The 20951-nt window shown below is 38.9% G+C and overlaps 2 protein-coding genes and 1 long non-coding RNA gene across 7 annotated transcripts; 1 reads left to right on the top strand and 2 right to left on the bottom strand.

Moving 5' to 3' along the window:
- Positions 1-134: 134 nt before the first annotated feature.
- LOC128251930 (S-formylglutathione hydrolase) lies at positions 135-3858 on the bottom strand. 2 transcript variants are annotated; one of them, XM_052979206.1, is made up of 2 exons: positions 3642-3858; positions 135-1104 (listed from the first exon to the last, which is right to left on the bottom strand). In XM_052979206.1, the coding sequence occupies exons 1-2, from the start codon at positions 3768-3770 to the stop codon at positions 241-243; spliced, it is 993 nt and encodes a 330-aa protein (XP_052835166.1). In that variant the 5' UTR covers positions 3771-3858; the 3' UTR covers positions 135-240. The 2 variants fall into 2 exon arrangements, with proteins under 2 accessions (XP_052835166.1, XP_052835167.1); XM_052979207.1 differs by lacking the exon at positions 3642-3858 and adding an exon at positions 1176-1245.
- LOC128251929 (E3 ubiquitin-protein ligase RNF113A) lies at positions 1645-20703 on the top strand. Of its 4 annotated transcripts, none has more exons than XR_008267258.1 (3): positions 1645-2637; positions 2700-3070; positions 19990-20703. XR_008267258.1 is itself a non-coding variant. In XM_052979205.1 (3 exons), exons 1-3 carry the CDS (start codon positions 1739-1741, stop codon positions 2935-2937), a joined length of 1074 nt encoding a protein of 357 aa, XP_052835165.1. In that variant the 5' UTR covers positions 1645-1738; the 3' UTR covers positions 2938-3131. The 4 variants fall into 4 exon arrangements, 2 of the variants coding, with proteins under 2 accessions (XP_052835165.1, XP_052835164.1); XR_008267259.1 differs by lacking the exon at positions 19990-20703 and adding an exon at positions 15919-15956; XM_052979205.1 differs by lacking the exon at positions 19990-20703 and having other exon boundaries at positions 1645-1847; positions 1911-2637; positions 2700-3131.
- On the bottom strand, positions 10526-11286 carry LOC128251934 (uncharacterized). The gene is made up of 3 exons (XR_008267260.1): positions 11083-11286; positions 10859-11021; positions 10526-10796 (listed from the first exon to the last, which is right to left on the bottom strand). It is a non-coding gene; the product is annotated as an uncharacterized LOC128251934 (long non-coding RNA).
- Positions 20704-20951: the final 248 nt, after the last annotated feature.

The raw sequence follows: 20951 nt of genomic DNA, 5'->3' as shown, positions 1-20951 counted from the left end.
TTAATCTTAAATGTATATTGAAAATTGAGTGTTCTATATAAAATGCCAGTTAATGTTGTGACCAGGTCTACCACACATTTAAGAAGTTTGTGAATAAAGTCTGTGAACAGTCAAAATATGTTCTACTTGGAATATAGATTTGATTTTACTCTTGATTTATTCACATAATCATATTTTTAGTCGAATACAAACCGATGGATAAGTACAATCAACAGGGGCATCAAATTTCGAAGGAGACCCTCAAGCGACGGCGGTGAGCAGGGCGGCATGGTAGGCGATGTGTTCGCCGACGAAGGTGGCGATGTAGAAGTAGCTGTGATCATAGCCCTCCCGCTTTTTGAAGATGGTTTGGATGTGGTCGTTGCCATCGGCGGCAGCCAGAAGGTTCTCCGGCAGCAGCTGCTTGCCGGCAAGGAAGTTGTCCGCCGCACCCTGGTCGATGAACAGTTCCTGTGGCGTGCTCTCGTACTGCGACACCAGATGAGTGGCGTCCCACAGGGCCCAGTCATCCGGATTGGGTCCCAAGTATCCGGCGAAGGCCTTCTGGCCCCACGGGCACTGCGTGGGATTGGCGATCGGGGCAAAGGCCGACACCGACTGGTACAATCCGGGATTTTTGAGCGCACAGATCAGAGCTCCATGGCCGCCCATGCTGTGACCGAAGATTCCCCGCTTGCCGGGAACCACGGGCAGATTGGCATTCACCACATCCACCAGCTCCTGGGTCACATAGCTGTACATCTTGTAGTGCTTGGACCACGGCTCCAGTTTGGCATCTACATAGAAACCAGCCCCGCTGCCAAAGTCGTAGGCATCATCCTGTCCGGCGATTTCCACGCCCCTGGGCGAAGTGTCCGGATTCACGACGATCAGGTTGTGGCGGGCGGCGTGCGCCTGGAAGCCGCTCTTCTGGATGAAGTTCTCGTGGCTGCAGGTCAGTCCGCTGAGGAAGAAGAGCACGGGACAGGGTTTGTCCTCCAGCGCAGCCGGCGGGAGGAAGACTCCGAAGGTCATGTCGCAGTCCAACGTGCCGGAGTGGTGGCGGTACACCCGCTGCTCGCCCTCGTAGCACTTGGCAGTGGAGACCAGTTCCAGCGTCATGTTCTGCGGGTTAGAAGATAATATTAAAAAACAAATACAACAGTTCAAAATTAATCAAAAATCATTTAATTTACGTGTTTCGGCGGATTCTAAAAATAAACGATAACAAACAGTGTGACCGTATACAGAGCGCCAAAAAAAAACTTTTTTTGAGCTTTCAAAATATCGATAGTATCGATGTTCAGCATAGGTTTTGTTTTTTGGCCTTGTCTCCTTGCTTGGAGACATAATGTTTTCGAAAAATTAAAACGTTTTCTGATAATAAAAAGTTTTAGAAATTTGCGTAATATATGATACATTTGTTCCTAGGAAGAAGTGGTTATAGATTTAAATATAACCACTCTCATGCTGAATAAGAAGCGCAGTGTTTAATATTTTAGATGGCATATGGTAATTTTTATTTTCATGATATGACAAATTTAATGATATAAATATTTTTTTGTCTCTTAAATTTTGAATCAACCGCCAAATTATTTAAGTATTTTGGCACATTATAAAATATACCAACACCAAAAACGATAGACACAAAAACTCCCATCACTAGTCAAGAAGAAGAATACAAGATGATTGTCGAAATTGTAATTGTTTGATTTTGCCATTAATTTAGAGAAAAGTACGCTTAATTAAAAGCCGGAGAATGTCGGAAGAAGCGGCCAGCACCTCGGCCTTTGGCTTTAAGAAGCGCAATATCAACAAAGGAGCTGGAATGCGTCGCAAAAAGGAAAGCAGTAGCAGCAACGAATCAGGTGAGCAAATATTGTACCGCCAAAAAGTGATATACATAGGGAATATATTTAAACGAAATCCAGCAAAAAGCAGCGATGAGGAGTTAAAAGGCAAAGCCAGTGCCTTAGTGCGAGCCGAAAACCGCAGGAAGCGCACGAATCCCAACTTTCAGAGCACCAAGACATTGAGCAAGGCGAAGCGCCAGGCAGGAGCACACGATGAGGAAGCAACATCCTCGGCCTCCGATGATGATAAGCTGGGCATTGCCTACAAATCCAAGCGCGAGGGGCTGCCCAGTGGGCCGCAGGATCAGGGTGCCACGTCCGTCAACGAAATGGACACCGAACTGGACCGCGACGCCCAGGCAATCCATGCTCGTGCCCTAAAAATCAACGAGGAACTGGAGGGCAAGGCGGACGATAAGATATACCGCGGAATCAATAACTATGCCCAGTACTACAAAAAACAGGATACGGCGGCGGGAAACGCCAGCTCCGGAATGGTGCGAAGTGGTCCCATTAGGGCACCCGCCCATCTCAGAGCCACTGTGAGGTGGGATTACCAACCGGACATTTGCAAGGATTACAAGGAAACGGGTTACTGTGGCTTCGGTGACAGTTGCAAATTTTTGCATGATCGCAGTGATTACAAAGCCGGATGGCAAATGGAAATGGACCACGAGAATCAGCGGAGGGGAGATGGTGACTCCGATGGCGATGATGGCAAGTACGAGATTCACTCGGACGAGGAGTCGCTGCCTTTTAAGTGCCACATCTGCCGACAGAGCTTTGTCAATCCCGTGGTTACCAAGTAAGTAGAATTAGAAACTTACATTATCAAGTGAAAGTATAAAAACTCCCGATTCTTATTAGATGCAAACACTATTTCTGTGAAAAGTGCGCCCTGGCCCAGTACAAAAAGTCACAGCGCTGCATTGTCTGCTCCCAGCAAACTAGTGGCATTTTCAACCCCGCCAAGGATCTGATTGCTCGCCTTAAGACGAATCCAATGGAGAATTCGGATAGCGATGAGGAAGAGCTCGGAGCAAAGGACGAGAAGGGCGAAGAGGAGCCGGAGGCTCAAGAAATTTCCTCTGACGAGAGTGATTAAATTAAATTCAAATTCAGCGCGTGCAGTTTTATAGCCATCAGTTTGCGAGCGGCAAACCAATTTTTCAGGGGTCAACAATTTGTTGAGCAGTTCGCTACTGTTATCTACTACGAAAACTTTCACAGTTTTGATGGTAAGAATATATTAAACTGTATTTATTAAATGTTTTCTACGTATTTTCAAAGAAAAGGAAATTATCTTGTAAGGTGGGCATTTCTTAAGGGGGTATTCTGGTCTAGAAGCCTGCATATTGGACATTTTTTCAAAAAAGATTACAAAAATAATTTTGTATATGCTTGTTATTGACATTTTGAGAGATACAATAATAATAATGATAAACAATTTCTAGACCAGAATACCCCCTTAAGAATCTTTGAAAAAGGACTCTCTCTCTCTCTCTTTTTTGACGTGTAAAAAGTAATGTAAAGTATACAACACCAAAAGATGGCGCCTTAAGGACAAAAAGGACATACTCCAAAAAATCGGTTTGAATGTACATAAAGCTCTAACCATTTGCGCCTCAAAATGTGTTTCTTACTTTTGAAAACAAGCTTTTAATTTAAAAATAATAAAACAGCTCACAGATAAAACGCCGATTAAATACAAGTTTTAAAAGAATATTAGGTGTTTATTATTTTGTTGTATTAAGTAATGTACTTTATACCTTTTACCTTTAAATTACAATTTAAAAAAAAATTACTCACCTCGGTCATGATATGGCCAAAGCTGAGTACTCCGTTGACTCGCTTGGGAAGATTTGAGAACGCGGTTATGGAATATGCGAATGAACTTCTTCCACTAACACTTGGCAGGCGTACAGAGTACCTTCCCATGCCCAACGGCCGCTTAAAATGTTTAGCTAGTGTTAATGTGACAAATGCCTAGTGGAGTTGAAATAACTTTAGAATTCCGATACGAATACTGCCTGACGTTTGGCTTGAATGATTCACGGCCAACTTCAACCTTTTCCTGCGGGGGCAATCAAGGGAAAAACAATCAAACACAATGTTGCAGTTGGGTGAGGTATTAGAACAAGCTGCTTGCCAAAGTCAAGCGCAATTTTATATCCATAATTCAATTGCCAGAACTTTCATTTCCGGGTTCGTGCGCATCAAAAAGCACAGGCGCAAAAGAAAGTAAGGGAATAGAAAAACCGAGAGGCAAAACGTGTACATAAGAGAATTCATTTGGTTTTGGTCCGCTAAAATCGAAAATCTCTTGCCAAACTTTTAGGCCGCATTGTTCCACAGCACAAAGCCGAAATATAGGCCAATTGTAACGAATCGAAGCTAAGCCACAAATTCCAGAATCCGTTCCGGCTTCCATGTCCACCCCTTTTCCCAGTCCAGGACATGCAAAATATGAGCGTATAAGCTTCTAGGAACAAAGCAACTGCCAAGGCTGAGCCAAAAAGTTGAGGCTTCCTTCCATGATCTGAGTCAAAAATGGCCCGTAGATGTCCGCAATGTCGAAGGGATAGTTGCTTAGCATCAAGGGAATCTGCGGGTACTCTGAAATGATGCCTTGGCGAAAGGCGTTGGCAAGAAGTTATTCCTCATTAAGTCAGGTCGCATTTTCGATCCATAAAAAGTTTGATAAGCCTTATTCTTTAAATAACTTGTTTTAATATTTCAATGCACATACCCACTTTTTTAGAAAAAATTCTTGAGATAGTTGCCTACATTTCAAATACATCATATGCTTATTTATAAGGTATTTTATATATTTAATGTAAAGAAAATACGATTATAATCGTCACTTCAATTCAATTTGTATATTTTTGGCTCTGTCAATTTTTTTAATATCAAACAAATTTAAACCGAAGAGATTTCTGTGTAACCCTCGATTTTAATATTAGCTTAATTGTGGTGTGATGGAGTTATCTTCAGAGAAAATTCACCGAAATTGAGGATTCTTTTAGGATAACAATCACAGTACTTCATTTAACAGTATTGCGCTGATAGAAAGGCACGTTCGCTTTTTCGCACATTTTATGTGCCACTCACTTATTGGCAGTGCAATGGTTAATTGAATGAGAAAGTCGTGCATGATGAACGCAACTTAATTAAGGGGCGGCAATGATTGTTATGGCCAAAGGCTGAGGCGCCAATGAGAGGGGCGCCAAATCAGTTTTAATTATTTCCATAAATGCGAAAGTAAGCGGCATACGTGAGCACTGAAATTTTATAGTTTCTGTCAGTGGCTTTGATTGCCAGAGCGCAATAAGCGGATTGGGGATATGGTTGGTTTTTGGGAAAGGGTGGTTAATTTTTCCGCCTAATTAGGAAGTAGAAATTTGTGTGCGGTTTTCTCACACGATTGCCTTTCAGCTTGCCTTGTAATTAAGCGTTAAATGTATTTGTCGCCTTCGTCTGATTATGATTCGTTCTTTAAAGGCCACCATGTTGTTGTTTAGTTTATACAATTTTTGTTTTGTGTAAAAGCATATATTTGCACGCAGAAAAAGTAATACAATTGTAAAATGTTTTCTTTAAATTACATAAATGTTTTGTTACCTTTCAAATTTAAATTGTGTTATACCCAAATAAGGTATAAATTAGTTTTGCAACGACAGAAAGAAATAGATAGAAATGGCAACAGTTAATTATTTATAATAATTTTAGTTATTTGCTCTTAAAGCTTGGATTAGTGTGACAATGTTTGTGTTTAAAAGACACATGTTTACTATATTTATATAAGATTATTATAAATATTATTGTTTATTTTTCGTTTCTTTGTGATATATAATTTTCTTTGTGTGTATTTGTATATGTAATGGCAGCTGTCTGCACGTTTTGCTGGACTGCACGCTGTTTGTTTTCATTCGCTTTTATTTATTGGCTTCTAATGCCGTTGACTATTATCCCACGGGACGAAGAGTCGAGGCCAAGTTGCCCTACACTTGGATTTGCTGCCTGGGCTCGAGCTCAACTTGTCGCTTATTGTGTCAATTATCATTAATTTCTAAATGCTCTCCTGCTCTCCTGTCCGCACAAGGTTCTAGCACCTTTTTGAATGAAACTGGACTGCCCTGAGCCAGTACGTGTCCTGGCCATGTTGAAATGTCACCTTCGGCCGTATAAATTGTTATTGCCTGTGCGTTCTATCACCAAAACACCGAGGACACTGAGGACACCGTGACCTGGCGTTCTTAAAGTTTCCCAAACTTTGCCATCTGTATTTATGCTTTGACTCTTGATAATTTATTGTCTATTCAATATTAAGTTTTGCTCATTGACCAGGAGTTATGTTTCAGTTAAGGATTAACTTTAGTTTAAAATCGAACAATTGAGAGCACTCTTTGGCTGTGTAATTATTGTGTAAATGTACCCCCAACTGCTGGCCATAAATAATAGAGAACAACAATATTATGCCACCGCAAAAACCTCAACTCATTAATCTTTCACTTAATAGTACCGAATAATTAAGCACAACAATTGCACCGGCCCCTGTCGGCCAATTAAATGCAAATTTAAAGAGATAACAATTTATGAAAATCCTCAATTGAAAAGAAAAACCATTTTCTAAACGGAAACAAGGCCCCGAGCGAATGTGTGTGCCGAGCATCACAAGTTATGGCCCACAAATCTGTGCCTCTGATAAAAGTTCATGCCCCTGCAGACCCGACCGCAGCTTTAATTTATAACAAACATTATTTTTGGTGGGTGGATTGGGTTCTCCAACGAATCTTTGACACTGGCATTGCGCTGGCAGTTATCCAAAGTTCCCCTCCCCGCTCCTCTTCGAAAACTGAAATAGAAAGTTTTCTTCAAAACAAAAACCACTCGACATGTCCGGCCGCAAGAATACTTGTCACTGGTTAGCCGCAATGCAAATAAAGATAAAATGCAGAATGGGCAAAAACTGGCCAAATGCAGCAGTCCACCAGGATGCTTGATAGCCACAATAGCAGCTACAGAAAGCAAACAGATCGCTGCTACTTTTAAGCCATTTTCGAATTGATGTTGGTCGATTTCTTCGGCCCCACTAGCCCACCCCCCCAGTATCCCCCTTCGGTTTTCTGGTTTACGACTTCACGAGAGCTGCCCGCTTTTGGCCAAAAACTTTTGCCTGCACTTTATGATTTTGGCGCAAACTTTTGTCAGCTCGGCTTTCTGTTTGTTTGTCGCCCTTTCTTTATTGAAGGCAGGACCAGATGCCTTATGTCTGCTGTTTCCACCATATTGATGTTTATTACACTCGTAACGCAGCGGTGTATTCAAAAATAAAAAAAATGAACAAAACAAAAATAATAAGAATGTAACAAGAGTTTGTGTCATTTTATCTGACATTTTTTCAATTGCGTGAAAAGTTTCAACAAGTGCCAGCAGTGGCAGCAAAAATCAATATTTTCTTTATTGATGTGTAAAAATGTATCCTTATCGAATAAAAAATAAATTGAAATTTTTTACGGTCTAAGCATATGATATTTTTAAAAGCGATAGAGTGGTGAATATATTAAGACTCAAATGTTCAAGGGGAAACACAAAAAAAAAAAAATGCAAAAGGGAGAGATTTCTACCAAAAAAAAAAACATTGTTTTATTCGGTTTTTTTATATGCATTTTTATATTTTTACAGGGCAGTTCTGTTTTTCATTTAATAGCTTTTAACTTTATTTTGGAAAGTTATCTAAACTCAATTTAATGACCGCCCAACAAGCAATTGTCCTAAAAGCAAAAACATTAGAAATCTAAGTCCGAATGTAATGTTAGCACCTTGCCCGTGAACCTCCGGCACGAATGTTGTAGGTCCGGCCATTCTCGTGTGAAATCGGGGCACTCAACGTATCCTGTGCACAGTTACAACTTCCGGCCAAGCACACAAATGAGCTACAAAATACATTTCCACCCACAATAATAACAGCATGTCTGCAATGAGCTAGGAACTAAGACAACAATAGAATGGTTGACTGGTCTCCGTGTCCTTTTCAGTCTAAGCAAATGAGGCCATTTTACTGGGATAAGCCTGTGAAAGCGGAGGAAAACCAGGGAGGTTTGGTCAGATGGAAAACCATTGTCCAGTCTAAAAAGTTTCAATAAGGAAATATGGGCAAATAAAATAAATGAAAAGTGTCTAAAAAATGTAACTTTAATAAGCTCGAGAGTGAAAAGACAAAAAGCAAAATGTTTTTAAGTGAATGTGTGTATTAGGGTGTGTCAAGGGTTTTCTTTGAGAGTTTTGTGAAGGTTTGAACAACAAGTAGCCATTTGCCGTTTTCCGGACTTTCTTTGGTCGTTGGTAAGCTCAAAACTTTGCGACAGGTTTTCCCCTCTGAATGTGTGCGCGTGTGTGTGTGGGTGACTGTGTGTCGGTGAACGGAAACGGAAATGCGCCATTAACTGGCAAGTCAAGCTTATTAGCTGCAATAAAAAATAATAAGCTGAAAAGTTATGTTGCAATTGTGGCATATTTTTTTTTACTCAACAGACAGTCTATTGCGGTGCCTTTCACACATATAGTATACTTGGGTTTTCTTGTGTTGGAAATTCTTTGCTACTTACTGACTTGGCTTTTTGCACTTTTCTTTCCTCGCTGAAGGAGAACTTTTCTCCACATTGTGCTTCTGTCTGCGGGTGATTGTGTGACAGCCAAGGATAACATGCCAAAGGGAACAGCCTTTCTTTCAGTCCGCCGGCACAGAGAGCAAATTCAAGTTAATTTTATTTTAAAAATCGTGCTACAATATGTTCCCGGTCTTTGTGGAAAGTGACCCAAGCTTCCATTCGGGAACTAACTTGATAGTTGACTCCTACTCGACACCCAGATGAGTGCGAATATGAGAACGGGATCGGGAATGGGAAGTGGGAATGTGAATGGGAATAGGAATGGCACTGAGCCCGGGAAAGCGAGAATGTGTGGACAAGACACTGAGAACTTGACAAATTGACAATGTGCCAGGCGTTGATAGGGGCAGCTTAAAGAGTCCATTGAAAGTTGATAGTGAGAAAATGGCACAGAGCCCGGTGAAAAATGAAAATTTTTAATTGCTCGCCTCAAAGAAGTACAAAGTTATTAATAGAGAAAATTAAGTTTTAACTGAGGCTTGTTATAGTAAATTTTTTTCCATTTGCGTTTACCTCAAAATAATTGAATACGTTAATTTTTTCATTAGTTAATTTATGGCACAATTATAATTACTTGATTTGATTAACACTAATTTTTTGATTTGCTTGACCGTAATCAACGAAAAATTAGAGTTAATATGGTTTGTTTTCAAAAATGTATGTTATATTTTAGATATAGTTATATATTTTACTATTTCATTATATATCCGTTTATTTAAAATTTAAATAGCTCAGTACTCCAAACAACAAATAATAAAAAATATTTCTTGTAACAGTAGCATAACTTAATTTAATTGTTTATACAACTTTTTTAGCTGAAAAAAAAAAGATCAATACAATATAAATTCATTCATAAATGAATACATTAATCCAATTACATTTCTGCATTGAGCACACAATAAGTGACACATTGTCTCCACATCTTAGCTTAATTTCCCTTTAAATTCCTCTCCCTAACTTATTTTAATAATCATGCAATCAAAACTTATTGTTATCCATTATAATTATAATAATAATTATCATTGCTGTGGCTGCCGCTGCCAATAAAAGTTTTGAAATTTAAACACCTGTCGGCCGTTTCAGCGTTCAATGGCCCGGCCTGGGATTAATAACAAAACAATTTATGCAACTTTTTCGACGGAAGTGGGGTGAAACCAAGGGCTGTGGAGTGATGGCACGTGTTGAGAGGGGTGGAGAGGTAAATAATTTCAATAATGTCCTGCTAATATCAGGCGCAATAACAATAACAACCGCAAGGTGGATGGTAAAAAGCAAGAAAGCGGGAAGCAGTGACCCTGCGGTCAAAATATTTATACACCCCCACAAAAAGAGGGAGTCTCCGACGGTTGGTGTACGTCTGCACCTTTCAATCATGGTTTGTGCCCCAGCATTACCGTCGAAAGTAAAGTTTTCCTTACCTTAATGGAGCCCGAAGTGAAATAAGTTTGTTGGCGATAGCTGCGAAGCTGCGGGGGACCTTAGGTTTCGTAACGTATTAAAAAAGTTTCCGCTGCCAGTTGAACTCCGACAACAGGTTGTACAGTATTTTTAACCACAGTCGCTCCCCCCCAAAAAAATAAGAAGACACTTTTATGTATTTTGTTTTAGGTTTCCGAGGAAATTCACCTCTCGACCATCGAATTAAGTCAGACTTCGCTTCGGCTACGATTCTGGTTCTGAGTAAACGATGTTGAAAAACTTTACTTTTATCTGTTGATACAAAGTAGGTGGTTTCCTAGTGGCCTTCTTAGTAGGTTCTTTTTGCTTGCGGTTTGTGCCCTTCTTTGTTTTTTTTTTTGGTTTTTTAGTTTTCTGCTGACTGAATTAAACTTTCAGATGAAAGTAAAGTGGTTTTCAAGCTTATCTGCTTCCCAAAGCGGTTTCTGTTTTTATTCTAAAATCCACCTCAGCACTTTTCAAATAAACAAGATTGAAATACTTATGAATCTATGAGTCTATTTTATATATTTATGTTTTACTTAATACAATACACTATACAATATCTTTGATAAACTTACCATATCTTTGTCCTTCAATAGGAAATACAATATTTGACACATTTGAATTGGGAACTGCTTTTTTTTTTGTTTGGGGCATATATTTCAAGCAGGAAAATGTTTTTAGAAATTTTTTTACAGTTCCTAACATATTCTGCGTTATACAATGTTGATTGAGGGTTGTATTCTCGGAAAGATTGGGTGCATTTTCGGGCGAGACTTTTGGACATTGCGTAAAGTCTGAAGGGGTATGGATAATTCCATTGCTATTCCTTGATATGGTACGATCCCCCTTCCTTCAATGGAGAGAACAAAAAATAAATTTAAAATTTATGCGATGAAGTGTTGTTATACTCACGTAATTCTATGAAGCAGAGTAACTCATCGTTAAAATAGAATCTAGCTGGCATAGGCATCATTTCGGTGACGTTAACGAATTTGACATACGCTTGGGCACGCAAACCCATTTGAACATTCTGATATAGTTCAAAAGTATTGGGATACATCCTTATAGGCACGATCTGCCGGAAAATAAGGGAATGGAGTTGGCTAGAACACCAATTGGATCGGGTTATCACTTACATCAGCAGATCCTTTCCATGCGAAAATCACACTAAAATTCAATTGCGGTCGTGTTGTTTCTTTGGCCGTGAAAATGCCTATGCTACTCCCGTCCTCGTCCTATGCCATACGTAAAATATTCGGAGCAATTATGTTGCGGAAAAATCAAGGCCACTGTGGTGCCTAGAAAGAAGCATCCGAAAATAAAATAAGTGGCTGACATTCTACTGGAATGAATCTCTTTTGTCAGAGGCTTGAAGCGAACTGAGAATCAGAAGCTATCAGCTCGAAGCGAACTGAGAATCGGAAGCTATCAGCCAATGACTATATATAAAAAAATTGATTATTATGTTAATAAGGTTATCAGCAACATTTAGGTTTTTTATTATTTGTTTATAAGAATTACTTCTTTAGAAAATTTAAATCACTCAGCAATGCTTGCACAGAAACCAAAATACGATATTAAAAGTAATTGCATTTATGTACCCTTTCCAAAGGATTTATAATTACAGTCAGAATTTTTCAAATATTAAGTCAATTATAATATCGCGCTCAAATTAATGAAATTTTTGGTGTGTTAATAAATATTTAAGTACTAAGCAAAAAAAAATCAAAAAAATCAATGAACACAATTGCAAAAATTGAATATAGGCTTTCAAATGTTTCTCAATCATATAAATAAAATTGAGGTCACTTAAAATTGCATTAAACGTGTTTTCCTTTCAATACTCTCTCGGCGAAGTCATATATCCAAATTTGGAATCATTGCCAAGTGAATGGTTTCAAGTTTTCATTGAAAAAATACTGTTCGGAAACATGTGCATCTGTGTGTCTTTCTGCGAGTGTGCAGAGTGCACGTAGAATGCATTAAAGATAAAAGCCGCTGCAGCTCGGGCAACTTCAAACTGGAAAATATGATACAAAAGGCAACAGAGGATAGCCAAGATGGGGTGAGAAAATAAAACGGGGGTATATGCAGTGTGGCCATAATTTCCAACAGTGGTTTTTATGCTGAATGTGCATTTTACGACTTTTTAAGTGTCAGGGCAAACAAAACTTTCCGTGGGAGTCCACGGGACAACCAGGACCCCCAGGACTAGCAGGACCAAGACCAGGACAAGAACCAGAGACAGAACTAAAACCAGAACCCTGCCATGCAACTGGCAACTGGCAGCTGGTGCTTTGTGCTGCCGGCGGGACACCTTGTATGTATACAAAAAGCGCCAGACATATTTTCTTTCAACAGGAATAAACTTTGCTTTTCAAATATATATTTTCAAACTTTTAAACCAAGCAAAGCCAGAAAGGGGCGCATTAGGTCCAAGTTTACGAAAAACTTAATTCTATTTTTAAAGCACAAACACCAGTACACACCTACGCAATCCAGGCATGGAAAGGCAAGGCAAGGCAAGGCAGTTGCAGTTGCAGTTCCGTTTCCGCCCGTTGTTGCATTCAGGCACGGCTTCCCCTGCACTAAGTTATCGTCTTTATTGTTTGTCACATACATGACCTCACAATTGTGTTCCTGTTCCTTGGCTGCCTCGGTTGCTATTTCTGCCTTTTGCGCTGAATGGCGATGCGAGCGGAAACGGAAATGGCATAAGTTGTTGTCGCCTACTAGTTCACACGTAAGTCCGTTCATTCAACAATAAAACGGCGTTGCAGCAGCGCTAAAGACGGTACAAAGGCGGGCTCTGGCGTGGACCTGGCCACTGAAATGGGAATCCCATAAAAGAAAATCAAGGCGAGGACTTTGCCGGGAATTCAGAGATGGCAATGTGATATACTGAGTGCCGGCGTGCGAATGCGCAAAATCTTCCAGGATTCTTTGTGGTCGAAGCAGTTCTTTTAGCTGTCGAGTTTATTTAAGGCGTTTTTAAAAGTTCCTGTACTGTTTCGGTTATTGCCACATTGATGTATGTTTTCTAATTTAATGATGATAGATTTTTTTGTATTCACTTAGCCTATTTTGTTTTGTCTACTTAAATTTATTTTCTAATTTTTAGCTTTACTTAATAAGTGTTTAATAGATTTAAAATCATTTTAATTAAAGTACATTCTTCTAATTCTAATTGTATACTAATAACAAATAAGTTTATCAGTTATTCTAGAAAGTGCATCAGTTTTATAATTTATTAAGATATGAAGTTATGATTTATTAAGTTTAGAATCATTCACTTTAAAATTTGGAGATGTTCATTTTATATATTTTCTACTATTTGTATTGAACTATATTTTAAATGTACTTTTGTTATATTTCTTAAAAATTGTATTTAATTTATTTTGAGTGTATTGTATTTAAAATTTTTTTTAACCACTTCGACAAATAATATTTTTAAAAATATATCCTGTGCGTTATTCGTTAAAAATCGGTTAAAATTACAGTGTGGCAACTCTGTGGGCCACCTGGTTGACTGTTTTTCCTGCATAAATTTGCAGCTTCCACCACGTCATATACGTAATGTGCGTTGTAAAATTAGCAAAAGCCCAAACGGAAGGAGCTAAGAAGAGAATAAAGATGGAAGCGGCAGAAGGACAGAGGGCATTTCATAAAAACTGCTAACTTCCTAAACTGATTTTCCCAGTTCTCGATAGAGAAAGCTTAAAGTTGAATAGAAAATTGCAGCTGCAAAAGTTTGTTTTTTTCTGTCCCTTGTTGTCACTGTATTGGATCAACCTTCAACCTCTTTAGTCCGGTCCTGATGCCAATATTCCGCCCACACTTTCTGCGTCTTCTTTCTGAAGCGTTGCACGTTTTTCTTATTCAAAAGTTATTGTGCTGCTGTCAGGAAAGTTTCCTTTTTTTTCTCCACCTTCTGAAATCGCCAGTAGCGAGCCAAAATCCAATAATGGCTTAGAGAGCGAGAGAGAGAGAGAGAGAGAGAGAAAGAAAGAAGGCAAGTGAAAGAGGGATTTACGCACACACAGACACTGGCACTGCTTTCAAATACTAATCTACGCGCTATAATTGAAAAACTAACGGTTTTTGTAACGAGTTTTTCGTGCTTTTACTGCAAGTGTGCGCATTTTTAGTTTCTCTATCCCCCCAGCCTTTATGCTGCATGCTGCATGGTGCGTGAGCGTCGCCTACTTTCTCTTTTGCACACATCCAGCACTTTTCCCAGGCCTACCGGAAAACTGAAGCTCTGCTGGAGTTTTTTACATAAACTGCAACAATCATTCTTTCGTTTTTTACCGCTCTTACAAACACGCGCTCATATTTTTGCTGACTTTTCGGAGTTTTTTCTATTTTTTAAGGGCGATGAAAGGGAGTTTTGCTACTACGTCGGTAGCACCTTTATGGTTATTTTTCCTTTGGGTAGGCTTTTTAAGGCATGATATTTGTAATAAATATTTTCGTATATATGAAATATTTTTCTTGTATATTTTATCCCTACCCAATACTTGAAATGTAAGGTACTATTTTAAAAAGATTTCTTTTTAAAAATAATTTAGTAGAAAGTTTTAGAGATATTCTTATATTTCAGAGTTATATGTGTTGACCTTTATAAATAATATTTTGATTAAAAACCAGACAAATATTTATGAATATAAAAAAAATTAATACAAAGTAATTCTTAAGTTATTTGCCATAGATGCGAAAACAGTTAAAGGGCCATTTCTTGGTGAAACACTTTCATTTGTGCATATTTTATTGGTCTAAGGCAACAGAAGGGCAAAAAATGAATGAAAAAATATGATGACACCTTCATTGCAAGGGAATCAATGGCTTTCACTGTGTGATTGTGTGTGTGCGCCTGAGTGTTTGTGGGTGATTTTGGGTGTGCGTGTGGGTGAATCCCCTTTTGGGGACTCGTAGTGTGAGCTTTTGTGTGAACGCTGGCTTGAAACAATTTTGCACTGCACCGTTGGCCAGTTTTCTGTCGAAAAGAACGCAAACAAAATCGAGTCCGAGCAAAAAGTGAAAGATAAGTTTTTGAAAATTTCGTCTGAAAACATTTTGCTGCTGTCAGGCTGATGGCAGCTTTCAATTCCTCTTTTTTATGACTTAGCAGCTATATAAGACCAAAAGGATTTTGGCTTTTTTGTCACGATCTAAGCCGCGGTTTCTGTTCCGATTGCAGCTAGCGTTGTGACTCGCATGAATATTGGCATTCTTGGCTTTCCAATTTAGTTGATAGTTTTTCCAGTTCGACTTTCCCCCTATTTTTTTTTGTTCGCTACATGTTGTCAGTGTGCGCGAAGTGGTCATAGCTCAAATTACCTGACCAAGTGGGGCGGGCATTAAATTAAATACCTTTTGTCTGTGGCCATTAAGTGAAACGACTTTGGTCCTATACCAAAGGTTTTACACGACCCATAGCCCAGGTTTGGTCGGAATTTCTGCCAAGGGTTATGGCATCGATGACCAAAAAAAAAAGTGAATACGAAACGAAACAAAAGACGCCCGAGAAAGAAATTCAATCAATTCGCACGTGACATGATTATTTTATGTTTTTATTTATTTATGGTGTATGCATTTTATTTTCTTATATTTTTATTTATTACTTCACCTTTCGTTTGTTTCGTTGTACCTCTTCAAAAAAGTATCTGCAGCCATAATGTGAAGCGATTCAGATTGTGGCGATCAATAACGAGATTGGGGATTAGTTTCAGGAGCTTAAATTAAACATGCTCAATGAACTGTTTTAATATTATACAATTTGTTAACTTAAACCAATAATTTTGGTTAAGAATGCCTTACACCTTTAAGCGTTCTGCCAAACTTGTTGATTTGATTTCATTTTCAATGGCAAATAAACAATGCATTAACCTTAAGTGATATACCTAACTTTAAAAACCCTTTTTAATTTAGCCACACCCAGTACAATAATCCCGGTTATTATTTTATTTAAGGATCCATTTTATTACCCAACCATATGCCATCGAAGGCACATTTAAATTCGACCATCTGCTTTAAGGAGTGGCCTCCAGTAGAAGGCCAATCAATATGCCCACCCTCGTTGGGCGTAGAAAATTTCAAGTTGGTCGAAAACAAAACGGGAAAAAAACGGAAAACAAGAAAAAAGGAGGCTGAAACAAGATGGCAAACAATATAGGCGTCCACAACGAACCAGCGTCGGCAACTTGTTAGTTACACTTAACGAGCCAAAAACCGTATTTAAGTCAAATCGAGGCGGCAAAAAACAAAACCCAAACCCATGTCCCGGCCGTTTGTCGAGGAGTGTGGGACCGGTTGGAGGTGTGACCGTTGTGGATGTTGTTGGCTTTGGTGTCAAAGTAAATACAATCAATTTGATTGTGCTGTCCTTTTTTTTGGTCCTCCTATTCTGTTGCTGGTCTCGACCCTTGTGCCAGGGCCATCGATTGATAATTTAATTCAATTGTGCTGCGACTGCCATTAAAATTGGCTACTGGATGGCAAATGGCAACTCGGCCGGGGCCACATAGAATGTTAATTTCTGGGATAATGTGAGGCAGGCCACGTTTCTAAAGATTTGTACTCTTTTTCGTGGGGGCAAATCATCGACACGTTTTTGATGGATAACAACACAATTTATCTGGCAAAAAATGTTCTATTCGGTCACGCGTTGTTGTCATATAAAAATCTTATTCAATTGCCCATGACAGCACGGAATTTCTGATCAGGCAATCAAAGTTACATCTATTGGTTTATTTTTAGGCGGGTACGAGTGCTATTTATCCGTGTTTCTGTTGCTCGTGTCTATTGTCAATATTGGATTTGTTTTGCGTAGTTTCTGTTGACTTAAGCTTTTAATTTTACTAACTTAAATACATTGTAACTGCGAAAAAAATTAAGGATTGTGCATTGAATTATATATAATTTAAGTACGATCTGAAAATAAAATATTATTTGAATCGATTAAATTCCAATTATTAAATTGAATAAGTTGGAAAATACGGTGAAATATAAAAACCATTTTAACAAAGGCTCCCTCTAATCTCAAATTAATAATTTAAATTCCAAGAGCCCCATAATATATTCTCGGTCAATTGTTTGTCTTTAAATTACGATTATTGCTATGCTGCAGACCTCTCATTAAGCAGTCACGTTTAATCCCAACCGGGCAGATAACAACGAGCGTGGCCTATTAAGTAGCAAAACAGTTTCATTTTACCCCTTGCTGGCCAAGAAATGTAAGCCGAAACCGAAGCCACAACCGGTCTGGACAGTCGACAAGGACAAGCGAAAGGATTCAATTTGCATGAGCCAAGTTAACAATAAATTTATAGTCTGTTTTTTTTCGGGGCTGTTCATGACGTTCTGGCACTCCCCTCCATTCAATTCCAATGAAATGTTCGGGGACTAAACACGTTCGCCTAACGTATTCGTGTGATTTGCATTTGGGCGATGGCCCTGCAGAGTCCTCTTCGTCGTGTCGTGTTTTCCCCTCGTTTTAGTGTTTTTATATAGCCCTGTATAGTGTGCGCTATACTCAGATTTACATGAATTGTCTATAGTTGCATCTTTATAAACGATCCCTTGAACTAAAAAAAACATTTAAATTATAACAGCTTGAAAAATAAATGATATATGGTTTTTAACAATACTTTAAAATACAAGTTACCTTAATTTACCACCGGGTGTTGACTGTTAATTGTGATTTTAAGTTCATAGATTTCGGCTGAATTAAGGTTTAAATTATTTATAAAAACCGGGTAACTCAAGGTCTAAAAGTCATGATTTTTCTATTTTTTGTGCCCCTGGCGGTTGTCTTCTCATTGACAGGCGTGCGGCTGTAACGGAAGCTGCGTCTTCTATGCCGCCAACATTTGTTGATATGTCGCTTTTGTTTCGCCCCTCGGAGTCCCCAATCCCCAGTACCCCACCATCCGTTTCCTTTCCCCGCTGGCTCTTTGTTATCGCCCAGACATGTCCTGTGAGCTGCTGCATCGCTTGGGGGAAGTGTGAGAAGGGAATGGGGATTTTTTCGCGTCCCAACTTGTCCGCTTGTGTGCTTTTTGTGCCTTTGTCAAATGGCTTTATCATTCGAATGACAGCAAATCCAGATCCGGTTAGCAGACTGACTTACGAGGGGCAGGGCATGGGCCAAAGTCAGTCTATGAGGGCACCTCCCAAAGCCGCACTCAAGTGGCTGGTGGCTGGTGGCCAGCGGCTTAGCTAATGATTCTAAATGGCAAGTTATTGAAATCATTTAAATGTGCCATAAGCCAACGCATAGCCACCAAAATCCGTTGACTTTAGACCCACCAGCATTCAGACTGTCTGCTTTACAATCGGTAGCAGACATCACGTAGTCATTTACACAACTGCACTTGAAGTGCACAGTGGGCAGAATGACTACTATAGTTTATATGAGGGATGATTAAGTACACGTTCGTTTTGAAAAACTCAATCGAACTGCTTTTTATAAAATATTGTTATATTATATTATATATACTATATTATGTACATGGTCATATTAAAAATATTCATTAAACTACAAAACGAACCTCGCTTTTAAGTTAACAGAATAAACTTTTGTCTTTAGTTTATCTGTTGAGGAGGGTGAAGCTGAATATTTCATATTTTAAATTTATAAAACTATTTTAATGATTTTACTTCGGTTGAATTTCAAAAAATGTGCTACACTTAGTAAGTTTTACGTGTTCTTAAAAATAACAAAATATTTTATTTGAAGTCAAAAGCTTTTTAGTTTCACGTTTTTCATTTATTTTAATAAAGATTAATATTAGCTGAGCATTCAATTTTCTCGCTTCTCAATCATTTAATATATTGCTTACCACCGTTTCGAAAAATGGAAGGATAGTAAGTTAGGAACCATCAGATCAGTTGTCACACACTCAACAGCAAAAGCGTCGCTAAAGCGACTTACTGACTAACTGACAAACCGACAGACTGACAAACTAACTGACTGGCAGACAGGCAGCGATTTCAGTTTCAGTCACGATTCTGTGAACTTTTCCACAGCCAGACTGCGAGATGATGGCCCAGACTCTGAGCCACAGGCGGAGCCGGGATGAACCACGGCCACTGCCACTGGTGGGCTGTATGCAAATTTTAATTTTATACATAGACACATAAAAATAAATTGTTTTTACTTGACTCTGGCAACACTTGCCAGCATATGCAGTGCTCTGGATTCAAATATATATATATTTATATGTAAGTTGTGGGGCTACTTGTCATGCCGGCACTGTGTCTATCCCCCTCTCTAAGTCTCATTGTGGAAATTACTGCCACAACTTTCTGTATGGCACTGCAGCATATTGATTTCCTATTTTTGGGGATTAAAATAAAATGTTTTTACCAGAGATTTTGCATATTTATTGATTGTATCTGTGCTGGGAATGGTGCACATACACGTTTGTGTTGTTGGAAAACGTAAGAGTATTTTGTATTTCACTTTGTTTCTCTACTTGTAGACAATATGCAAAATAGTTGGTCGCTTGGGAGCACGGCTTTGTTATGGAAATATTATTTTATAAACTGTGTAAATTAGTTGCTTTAGTTTGGTCAGGGATAGAGAAGTAATATCGACTTTGTGGGAATCAAAACATTTACAGAATTGTATCGATAAAATATTTACTTTCAAAATTTGCAATTTATTTTTCTTCACCTTATCAATGAATCGCTCATGTTCTTGTAAATAAAGAGCCGAATATCTGCTTTGGAAACTCAAAGACAATGGCGATTTCCTGTTTATACCGAGTAAACCAAGCAAATCCAAGCTTTTTTTTTTCCTAATTTGAGGAATTCTCGAAACTTGAAGGGCAAAAGTTTTTGTTTCCTTTGTCGTTCGATTTGAGAGTAGCTCGGGGCCAAGTTTTTATACTTTGTGGCATAACAAATCAATTTCGCATTAGACTTGGGGTCCTCTCAATCCAGCCCAATAAGCTTTGCCAGGAAATAACTTTCTGTTATTGTTGCCACAAACTATAACAAGGCGCTTAAAATATATAAAATATTGTTTTCGTTTGTAGGATTGCACAGAAAATTGAAATGTGCTCGAGGGCAACGGAAACTCCCCGAACGGCCCAAAAAAAAGCGATCAAAATCAGCAGCCAAGGCAAGTAATAAAAACTTTTTGCGAAAGCCCTGCATTAAGAATATAACAAGCTAAAGGTTTTCTGTGTCATCTGTGCAACTTGAACTTGAAATCGAACTGGTTGAAAGTTGAGCGAGCATAAAAGGCAAAACGCAAATCAAAGACCACCAGCCCGATGCAGAAGCCACAAGCGGGCGGTAGCTGTGGAAACATCGTGCTACGCCAGTAGGATATTTGCCTAATGCAGCTGCCAACATTGTCAACTAAAACTCGATGCTAACAAGCAGAAAATGGCAGGCAACTACATACCAACTTGAGCTCGTAAAACTGCCGCCCAAGGATAACTTTTTAACAACCCGCTCGTAGGGAGCCTGAACCTTCCTGCCTAACTACTACTACTACAGCCGAGCAGATTGAGCCTGGCTGACTCTGGATCGGGCAATTGGATTTTTACGAGGCTGGCTAACGAGTTTCAGTTGCAGTTTGCAGGGTGAACAAATAAATACAACGTGGCGTATGGGCCGTATGACTGGCAAAGCGGAGGCAATCACCAGTGGGGCCACGTACACCGGGGCGTATGCGCAACCCGGACCACTCCTTAGTGGCCCCAACGCAGGCAATGTGTGTGGGCTAATCTGCCATCACTCAGGTGAGCTAATTGCCTTAAATAAAGGAGTTCCCAACTTGGTCTTTTGGCTCTGACAATATGCTAAGATATCTTTTTTGCTTTTCATTGCCCTTGACCTTGAATTTAACCCATTTAGATGATAGTTTAACAAAAATGTATCTTTAACGATTTTAATGTTATTTTATTTCAAAATATTATTCTAAATTTCTAAAAATTGACTCGTTTTAAATAATTACCGTGGTAAAAAGCATTAACAAAGATTTAATTTA

Source organism: Drosophila gunungcola, chromosome 3R (assembly GCF_025200985.1).
Source record: "Drosophila gunungcola strain Sukarami chromosome 3R, Dgunungcola_SK_2, whole genome shotgun sequence".
NCBI classification, from domain to species: domain Eukaryota; kingdom Metazoa; phylum Arthropoda; class Insecta; order Diptera; family Drosophilidae; genus Drosophila; species Drosophila gunungcola.
The sequence above is the reverse complement of the archived record's forward strand: the minus strand, read 5'-3'. Positions and strand labels throughout refer to the sequence as shown.

Bases quoted from the DNA above. Each gene is read 5' to 3' on its own strand.
- LOC128251929 (XM_052979204.1), top strand. From the start codon at position 1,739: ATGTCGGAAGAAGCGGCCAGCACCTCGGCCTTTGGCTTTAAGAAGCGC. The intron at 2,638-2,699 runs GTAAGTAGAATT...GATTCTTATTAG, and splicing joins GTCAATCCCGTGGTTACCAA to ATGCAAACACTATTTCTGTG.
- LOC128251930 (XM_052979206.1), bottom strand. From the start codon at position 3,770: ATGGGAAGGTACTCTGTACGCCTGCCAAGTGTTAGTGGAAGAAGTTCA. The intron at 1,105-3,641 runs GTGAGTAATTTT...TCTAACCCGCAG, and splicing joins TTGGCCATATCATGACCGAG to AACATGACGCTGGAACTGGT.